Genomic DNA, 10,104 nt, shown 5'->3' with positions numbered 1-10,104 from the left:
GCAATACTTAGAATATTAACTCAGTCGGCTTTTAAATGACCTATTTCGTGACTAATCAATGCCTAAAATCTACATGTTTTGGTGGTTTTACCTGTTGCTAATTTAGTGCAGAATTAGACCTACAAGTCTTGCAACACTATTCTACTATTTTTTTTTGTTTTACAGTTAAAAAGGAAGCATCTCTCTTCCGTTAATCATGTCACATAACAAAAATAATTAACTAAACTATAGCTGGGATGCTGCAGGCCTTCTGCAAGTAAAATTGCCCAGCCAGAAAATGCCATCAAACATCCTTCATCATACTTGTTTCTGATGTCCTTTAGAAATCTTTTCAGAAAGAAGCATAATGATTATAGTCATTTCCTTTCAACAATCATAAAGATACCCCTCATAAAACAGAAAGTGTTGTCTCAGTCAGAATCAAAATCAGCAGCCGAAGCACCTTCTGCAGGGAGATATTACCACCGGACATTGCCATGAGTCAGGTCTGCAAGTATCCACCTGGCCCTGCTATAATTTTGTAATACTTGCAGGAGAAAAAAGACATAGAGGAGTATATCGAAGTTATGAGTTGTGAAAAGAATAATAGAAACTTTCGCTTTGACTTCAACGTGAACTTCCTGTGATGTAGAGTATGTTAACTTTTCACCTTTTCTTCACATTGTGTATCAATTGCTTCCTTTTTTTGATCTAATATACATATTATAATTTAAAATGTGACTTTAATAGACGTGAACACTATGTAACTAACCTTGACAACATAGCTTTAGTTTAAATTCGTGCCAGGAATTAATTGGCTTTAATCCAATTTATAAAACTTGCTTTTCAGCCTTTATGATACTTACTCTCTAGTAATGTGTGGGTGGATTTGTTTGTAATTTAGTATAGGCTGTGGCTGGCATTGCACCATACCTTGTACATATTACCGAATTGTACGTAACATCAAACTGAAAAAGCAGGTGTGAAAGCCATTATTTTGTCATCCATATATTCGGTGGGGGGAAACTCGAATTGTTAAGCTAACATGAGCGGGTGATAAAGGTCTCTTGCAAAACCTTGCCAACATAAACTAACGCAGGAATACGATACAATATAATATCCAATTTATCTGGCTTTGCATCAATAGTGGAGTTTTAGTATAGCTTTAATCCACCTTGAAATTCGGAATGATTATCCAGCCACAAGAAACAACCCGAAGGCATCGTGAAGATCACAGTCCTCAATAGCATTCAGAAACAAGAGCTTTAAGTAATTCCATACCTAAAGCATTCTTTTGGGGGAAATGGACTGGCTTGAAGCTACGATTTAACATTTTTGTACCCATCTACATGTTTGTAACTTGCATGCGGTGTTTATTTGCTGTTTCTCCCCAAGTCACGCTCCCTTTTTCCAATGGAATCTGTTGTGATGTGCAGTTGTGCTTTCTTTCTCCCGCAGTTCTCCCTTTTATTTGTCAGTCCTGTTACTATAATTACAGTAGCCAGCAGGAAGCACACAGCCTGAAAAACTTGTGTATAAACCTCAGGAACGCGAATAGAAAAAAAACAATAAAGGACTACGTTTTATTAAAAACGGGAAAATATCTTGATTCGCAGGGAACATACCATGATGTAGCTCCCTTAGCTTTCCAAAGAGGAAAGGTGCTTAATCTCTTGGTGACCTTAGGTAACTGGGACACCCACAGGACACGCACAAAGGGCTGAACAAAACATGTTGGGCTAATTAGCAAATTGGTGTCCGAAAGCGCGAGTGTTTGCGCTCAGCGCCAGCGGTGAGGGGGCGGGCGAGCGGCAGCCGGTGCCGGGGGCAGCCTTAAAACCCGCCGCTTCCCGCTGCCGGGGCTGCGCGGATTTCCTAAGCCGCCCGGAGCGCAGCTACGCGGCGCCCCGGCACCGGGCAGCGCTGCAGCGGCAGCCGAGGGCGCCGCCGGGGCGGGAACCTGCCAAACGGCCCGGGCTCTGCGGGAGGGAGGCGCGGAGAGGGCGAAACTCTCCGTTTCGCGGAGCCGCCCCCGAAGCGTGTGCGCCCCCCCCCCCCCGCCCCGGGGCGGTCATAAAAAAAGGAGGTTTCGCAGGAAGTTGTGTGTCAGAGCAAGTGCAAACCGCGCCGCCGGCGGACGCCGCCGAGTCCCCGGCCGCCCCGCTCCCGCCCCGGCGGGCCCGGCCCCGGCCCCGGCCCCGGCCCGCCGCTGCCCCTCGCCGCCGCCGCCGCGCCGTTAGGCCGCAGCCCGGCGGCAGAGCGCTGCCGGGGCGCCGGGCCCGGGGCAGGCGCTGGCCGCCGGGGGCGCCGCGGCCCGGGGTAGCGCCAAGGCGCTGTCACCGCCCCCCGGGGGGACGACGACGACGTTTAACCCCCCCGCGCCTCCACCTCCGGGGGGGGGGGGCGTTGCCGGGGGCCGCCCGGGACGGGCCTGCGCGGGCGCGGGGGGGGGGGCTGGAGGGGGGCCCGCTCCCACAGAGCAGCGGCGGCCGCCGCCGGCGCGCGCGCTGCCGGAAAGGCGCGGCCCCGCCCCCCGCCCGGCTTCGCGAGCGCTTGACAGGAGGCTGGTCACGTGTCAGCCGCAAAGCGCCTCTTTGCGACCTCAATGACAGGCAAAATGTGCGACAGGCGTTGGGCAGGCGGGGAGGAAGCGGCGCTGCCTCCTCCTCTCCGGGCCAGCAGCTGAGGCAGCGCCGGCAGCGCCGCCCGCGCCCCGGCGCCGGCCCCTGCCCCTGCCCTCACCGCCCGCCCGCCCGCCGCTGCAGCAGCCCCCCCCGGCGGGGCAGCCCCGGAGCCCCACCGCCGCCGCCGCCGCCGCCTCGATGCGCTCCTAGCTGCCCGCCCTGCCCCTGCCCCTGCTCGCCGGCGGCGGCCGCCGGTGCGCGGCGCGGAGCCGAGCGGAGCCGGGAGGCGCCCGGCCGCCATGGCGTCCAACATGGACCGGGAGATGATCCTGGCCGACTTCCAGGTAACGCTCGCCCCGCCGCCCCCCGCCTGGCTGCCGCCTGCCCCCGCGGCCCCCGGGCCTGGCGGCCGCGCCGCGGCCCCTCCTCGGCCTGGGGCGCCGCTCTGCCCCCGGGGCCCCGGTCTTAACAGGGAAGAAACCCCCAAATAGGCGTTTTCCTCAGCTCTGCTGTTGCCCCGGCCCCCTGCAACCGCCCGGGCCCGGGGCAGCCGGTGCAGCTTCCCCTTGGAAGAGGCAAGCGGCAGGGAGGGCGCAAAGCTCCTCTCTGCTCACAGCTTGTCCCGCTGCTTGTGATAAGTTGCTTGCGGGTACTAAAGATTAATGCTGAGCAGAGCTGTATCCATCACAACATCAGCACTAACTTCATGGTTGCTTCCACCTGTGACTGTTGTAATGGTGGAAAAACTCTTCCCTCCCCATTCCAGATAACAACCTCTGTTTGCGGAAAGAAAGAATAACCCCTTAAAAGATGTTGCTTGCCTTTCCTCCTCCCTACACAGGGACATTTAGACTATAAACTAACCTCAAGCTCTTTAATCTTATTCCCAGAATAAAATCTCTCTCTAAATGAAAGCAATGAGAAGCATGCCTTCAGAAACTTGGTTAATCTGCTCAATATATTCTTCTTAATGTTGCTTGTTTTTTATATTGTTTTCTCAAGAGCAAGTAAGCAAACAAGTGGAAGATACCTGATTTTGAAATGGTGGGGAGTGCCAAAAGCAGCTTGGAAGAGTAGCAGATTATATTTGCGTATATCTTTTTAATGTTTGCTTTAAAATCTGAATCTTTTCTTAAGCTTTGTCCATTTGCAGTGGTTGGTCTTGCATGGATAGGTTCCTGCATATTCTTGGATCAAGTTATAAACCTATGCCAGTACATACTTCCCCAGCTAACAGCCTTTTCAAAAGTTATATCTTGTTTAGTTTAAAAAAAAAAAAAAAAAGAAACGTCACCATTCATTCTGTGTGTTTAACAAGAATGTTTCTCAGGAATTGCAGGTAATGTGACAGTGTACATTACATAATTCATCTTTTGCAAAAGGTGTCTGAGCTCTTACTGACATAACACGTGGAGTTGCCAGCTGATAACAGGGAAATGTTTTCCCTTTCTGTATCTGAATATATGACACATTTATTAAAATGCTTAGCAAATATTTCTATAACCAACCCTTATTGTTTTGTGTTTGGAGATAATCCTGCGTGTGTGGAGAGTAATGTCTCAGTTCTAGGGCTGGGATTGCATAAAGGAGTTCTTCCAGTAACAATACACTGTAGAAAAGGAAATTGGGACCACAATTCAACACTCGTGCTACTGGAGATGGACTTTTATGGAATCACATGTAACTAAGTGAAATAGATGAAAAGATTCACATTCAGGAACCCAAGACCACCCCATTAGGGTGATGGCTGGCTGGTAAACCTTATTAGATTTTAAAATAGTTTTTAGTCTGTATCTGCTTTTCAAGTTTCTTGTGTCAATACTGTTTTGCAATTCTGCGGTATTTCTGATCTTGGGTTTTTGAAACCAGTGGGTAAAGGTGTAAGAGCAACTGCAGTGACTGGTACTGTGAAGACAAGCAAGTATTATTGCAAACTTACAGATATCGGTTGCAGATCAAGGATGACAAAAAGTGTCTGAATCAGGACCCAGGAAGAATTGTTATCGTTTAACAATGCTTTTATATATAAAACCCAAAACACTTCTCTTACTTTTCCTCTTGTATTTCAGTAGCCAACTTTGTCTTTATATTTCACTCTCCCTTTTTAAAATTCTCAAACTTCTCTCTTCTCTTCATTCTGAAATGCTGAATTGTCAACTGTGATTCTGTTAAAGCTTTAGATTAGTAAAGGACAATGTCAGTCATTTTTTAGATCCCCTGTACCTTTAATGTTACAAAATAGTGAAGGATTTGGGACATTTTAAATACTTGATGGAATTTACAGCTCATTCACCAAGAATTTAAAAGGGAACATGAACCATTATCTGCAAAGAAATTCTGTATGCTTTTCTTCCTGTTATATTTTCTGTATCTTTTAATTAATAAATATATTTCTCGGAGTTCTACTGCCATCTTTGATGTTTGTGTGAGGTATTTGTTGAAGGATGTTATATATATTGGGAACTTTAAAAGCAACTCTTTGTGGTTTTGTTCAGGTAATCTTTGTTGAATGAACCTGGGAGGGAAACTTCCATCACCATTTCACGCTAGCCTTTCTCAAGTTACTTTTAAGAGGGATAGAACAGTGGTCTCTAAGCTTTTTAAATTTGAAATGGCTTTCTTGCCCAACAGAAATTTTCCAGTGGTCATAATTATACTAATGTTTGATGCTTTTATGAAGCATTCATGGACTTATTTTGTACTTTTCAAAATTGGTAGGTATTCTGCCATTGTTTTCAACAGGAACAGGATCTTGTATGCTAGCATTTGGATTTTCCTTTTAACTCTGGTGGTTGTAACAAGTTACTTCTGCATTCTAAGATATTAAAGAGAAAATATTTAGTTTAAATATATATACATATATATAAAATATCAGATCACTTTATTAAAGACTTTAAGTATAGAGTAAAACACAGTAAGTCATCTATTAAAATTACTTTTTCTTAATGTGTTTCAAAACAATTTAAGCTTGTTCTGTATGGGTTATAATTATTTTCCTTCCTTCTCCTTTTTTTAATGAGGTTACTGTATGCTACTCTGGGAGTATAAAGTGTGTATTCATGCGTGTAGGCTGTAAAAGCAACCTGTCTAACTTTCCCCTCTTAGGTTTTCACTGAGGAGAGTTTAAGCAGAAGCTTAGCTTTATACCTGAGTAGTCTGATTGTTTTTAGTGGAAGTAGGTAAAGTAGTGGAGCTAAGCACATAAACAAGTTTTAACTGTCTTCCTAAATGCAATTCAGAAGTTCTCCACAAAGTGTCATTGGCATGTAGGAAAAGCTATGCAGGAAAAAAAGCACCTTGTGTTTGCAGCATAACTTCTTTAAAAAGGCAATTGTATGTCAATTGGTAAAAGAATAATGCAGCAACCTACCTGAAATCACACGAGAAATACGAAAATATTATTTCTAACAATTTTTGTTAACATCTCTGCTCTTCTTTTGTTTATCATGTTTAATGAAAAATGTCCATCCTTCTCTGGTGGGATACCCAGGCTGTTGCATGATACAAATAATAAACTTCAGACATTCCAGTCAAAACTGTTGTGCTGCTGTAGTAGGCACTATGTACCTGCAGAATAAAAGCCAATCCTTGCCAGAGAGTTGGCAGTTTAATTAAAGGTTTACAGTTGCATTAAAAAAGTACTTTATTAATAAAAGGCACTGATATGTACTATCATTTACTGCTATTCTATGTTTTTCTGTAGGAACTTTATTTAAAAAAAATTTTAGTCCGGTACTTTGGCTGTACAGTTTGGGATTATATTTGTGGTGATCCCTTCTCATTCCTGGCTCTCAAGGTAGCCTGTTGTGAAAAATAGAAGTATTTGAACTAGATGAGGAGTTCATGGCACAGATGTCGTTTTATAAATACTCTGACCCATATGCGCCCACTTTCAGGTACTTATGTTTGGAAATCAGTCCATATTCATAACTCTGTCAAACTTGTGGTTTCAAAAGAGTCGCTTTCAGAGTATATTAGTCAACTTTTAAATGTAAAGAAAAAAATTTTTAACTTTTTTTTTCTCTCTTAATAGCACACTTTAGTTTAATTGAACTTGGGTAAATTGGCATAGTTAAACTGTTCAGGAATGAAAAACAATTTTTGAGTGTTGGCAGAAGTGTTTTTACATATATGAGCAACTTTATTTTATTTATTTTTTACAGTTTCATTTAGGATAGGGACTGAAATTAGCAAAAAATATATTTTTTTGCTGGTATGCCCACATATAGGACAACTTTGGTCATACAATGTGGCTATCCTTGCAGCAAATCCTAGATGTAGAATGGGCCAAAGACGCGGAATATTGTAGGAGTTACAAGCTATTGGGTATCCATATTACAAGATCATCTAGCACACAAAGCTTCAGATGAAAAGTGTGAAGTCCACAAAAAATCTCCATTGACCAAATAAATAAGTAGCTCAAGATGTGGTTTGGGTAGGAAGACTTCAGAGTGGAATGGTGAAACTCAAATCCTTGCTTTCACCGAAACAGCAAATCTCCAGTAGTTTTCTTCTTCTATATGTATTCATGGAGCAAAGAAAGTTGTTGTGAAAGGTTTTATTTTATTATTATTATTATTTACATTTTTGGGGGGTTGGGAATAGACAAATACAGTGCTTTGGTATGATTCACATACATACGTGTATATAAAAATCATTCTTTTTCAAGCTTCAGCTTTGTGTCAATTTTTCTCATAAAACCAAAGGTTTGTGGGAGGAGCAAGGAGGAATTCAGAAAGAGGAACATCATTGCCATCAGTTACAAAAAGGTGGGAAAGCATGCTAGATAATCATGTTTTAAGTTATAGAATTGTTGATCATGACACTGATATACCAGCATAAATAAATAAATATATATATAAAGAGTTAACTACAATTTTAGCTTTTCTAGAAACTAATAGTTTGAATTAAAGGAACTGGAGAATCTTTTACAGTTTCACTAAGAAGTTAACAGTGCTGTTGAATAACTGATGATATATTTTTTTAAGTATCTTTTTGGTGGTTATGAAAAGCATGTCGTCTTCAGCCCCGTATAAGACTCTCTCTATTATGCACGCTGTTTTCACTTTATAACAGTCTACATGCAGAATTTACATATGTATTACATGTTTTTGAGGGCAGGCTGCTAAGAGGGCATTGCTTTCTTCTGTGTGTGTTGACACAAGGATTTAGTTTCTCTGTCACTTTTAAATTATTGCCCATATGAAAATTTAGGGGTGAAAAAGGTAGGTGGATACAGCAGTATTCTGAAAGAAGAATAATTTGAGTTCAGTACACCTGGCTGTTGCTCTGGACTGTTTTTATGTTGGGGTCTGGAAAGTCTGTTCCAACCACTCACTAGTGAAGGAAAACTATCCCCTAAGATTTTTAAATTTGTAGCAAAATTGATTTCCTTTATTTTCTGATAGAAAATTTGTTGTTGCCTTGTCATTAAGGCGTTGGAGCAAAAAGGACTGTTCTTGATTTCTCTGCAGACTTTCTCGGAAGGGTTTGGGAACTCTTTTAGAACTAGCTCCTCAGCACAAGGGAGGCGCTGAAAAGACACCCGGTCAAAGCTTTGGAGAGTGTCCTCAGACTTAGGTTTAAAGTTCTTGAAGGCCTGTGTTTTCATCAGACGGACTGCCTCAGCGCCTAAATACCTGTTTTCCTATGTGCTGAGATCTGTCTGAGCTTTATAAACTCAACATCTTGCTCATGCCAAACCCTGTCAGGATTCTTTTGTCTGTCCTCTCTGTGGAATTCTGTGCAGCAGAAGCTCCCAGAGCAAGCGGGTGGGCTAAGCTCTGCCTCCCTCCCCATGGTAGGTGGAGGGGAAGTCAGTGCTCTAGGCTAGAAATCAGGGTTTGGGAGAGACAGGTTATTTTTTCCTCTCATACTGAATATCATTAGGTAAAGGCGGACTCTGCTGAGTTTCTAATAGGGGCCAAGATGCTCAACACTGCTTCACCTGACTCTTTTTTTTTTTCTTCTTCTTTTTTTGTGGATTAGGTTACTATATCCTTAGCTAACTTTTGAAATAGGGATAATTTTTTTTAGGGAAGTTTATTCTTGAGAAGAGCCTGTAGCCCTTAGGAAGGGAACAGACCTGTGAAATAATGTGGGGAAAAATTGGTGAAAGCTGGAAAAATAATTTTTCACTCATTAGAGGGATACATTAAAAAAAACAAACAAACCTAATTTATCTGGAACATACTGTTTTTTAGTATAAAAATGGGGACCTTATGACACCCTAGGATATTGAAGCGCATACCTGTGAGGTAACTTATTTTACACTTTGTGCATTTCCTCTAATCCCTATTGCTTTTTATCACTTACAATTTTGTGCATTACACAGTCAATAGCTGCTTTGGAACTGGTAGCTGGGCTTCTTGGTTTGCAAAACAATTGGTTTTGTGTGCTACAACTGGCCGTGGGTGAAGCATCAAGAGGCACGATAAAAGCATGTTGTATACTTAGTGCGTTTCAGTTTGTTTATTTTGATTGTTGTTGCCTGCTTCTAAGCCCTTTGCTTGTATTAGCTTTTGTTCTTTGTATATTTTTGAAGGATCAACAGTTTAATGTTTAGATACTTTTAGATTCAGCTGTAATTCCAAAGCTCGTGTTCATCAGCACAAACCTAGTCTGGTTTATTTGTCACCCTTCTGTCCTTTAAATAAAATGTGAGGTGAATTCCCGAATCAGGAATAAGAAACTGGACTAAGAATGATGTCCATTTAGAAACATGATAGTTTGGATTTTTCCTTGATATTGCAGTGTAACAACACTAACTGTTCATGGAAAAGCCAGCTAATTTTTTTTTGTATAATGATAGATATCTAATTAGAAATATTATCTGACATTGATGGAGATGAAAGAGGATACTATGTGGTTTGTGTGCGTTATAGACTTGGTGTTAAATCTAAATAATTTACCACTTGAGCACTGATTCATCTTTAGAAGGAGGTTTGTGGTGTTCTCATTCAATTACCTTGAAAAGACTCTTTACATCACAGTACTCATGTCACCATTTCCATCAGCCCATTCATACAGGTATTTGGGTTAGTAGGCTGCTGAAATAGATTGAGAAGTGGTAGCTATGGGATCCTTTTTTAAATGCCATGACAACTAATACTGGCTATATTACTAATTTTTTTTTTTTATTTTTTTAAGCTTCTTCAGTGTGATTATAACTACCCCTAGAGGTTAGGATACACTTTCATTGCAAGAAAATGTGAGAATTATTTGTAAAATAGAAACGAAGATGTCTAGCCAATATTTCTTGGAAAGCAAGGATCATTTACAGTAAACACATCTTCTGAGTTCACATTTCTGTATGTAAGGAGGGGTAGAAAAGGAGACGATGAGAATGGGAGTGAGGTGCTGTATGTCTTAAGAGGTACTGAGAATCTCTCATCTTAAAAATCTTGCATTTCTGCTGGAAAGTCTGAAGAGATTAGATTCCTCCCTCAATATCTGGATGTATGGTTCAGTTACCATTGCATGCCTGATTTTCATGTGTTTT

At 42.3% G+C, this 10,104-nt stretch overlaps 1 protein-coding gene across 1 annotated transcript in view; it reads left to right on the top strand.

Annotated features, from left to right (window-relative positions):
- The first annotated feature begins 2,833 nt into the window (after positions 1-2,833).
- Positions 2,834-10,104, top strand: part of FAF1 (Fas associated factor 1) — a 179,767-nt gene continuing 172,496 nt past the window's right edge. The window contains exon 1 of the mRNA XM_067301226.1: positions 2,834-2,947. Coding sequence (XP_067157327.1) covers positions 2,903-2,947 — 45 coding nt within the window. The 5' untranslated portion in view covers positions 2,834-2,902. The remainder of the gene's footprint in view (positions 2,948-10,104) is intronic.

The sequence above is a fragment of the Apteryx mantelli genome, chromosome 8 (assembly GCF_036417845.1).
Source record: "Apteryx mantelli isolate bAptMan1 chromosome 8, bAptMan1.hap1, whole genome shotgun sequence".
Classification (NCBI taxonomy): Eukaryota; Metazoa; Chordata; class Aves; order Apterygiformes; family Apterygidae; genus Apteryx; species Apteryx mantelli.
This window is presented reverse-complemented; position numbering and strand designations above follow the sequence as displayed.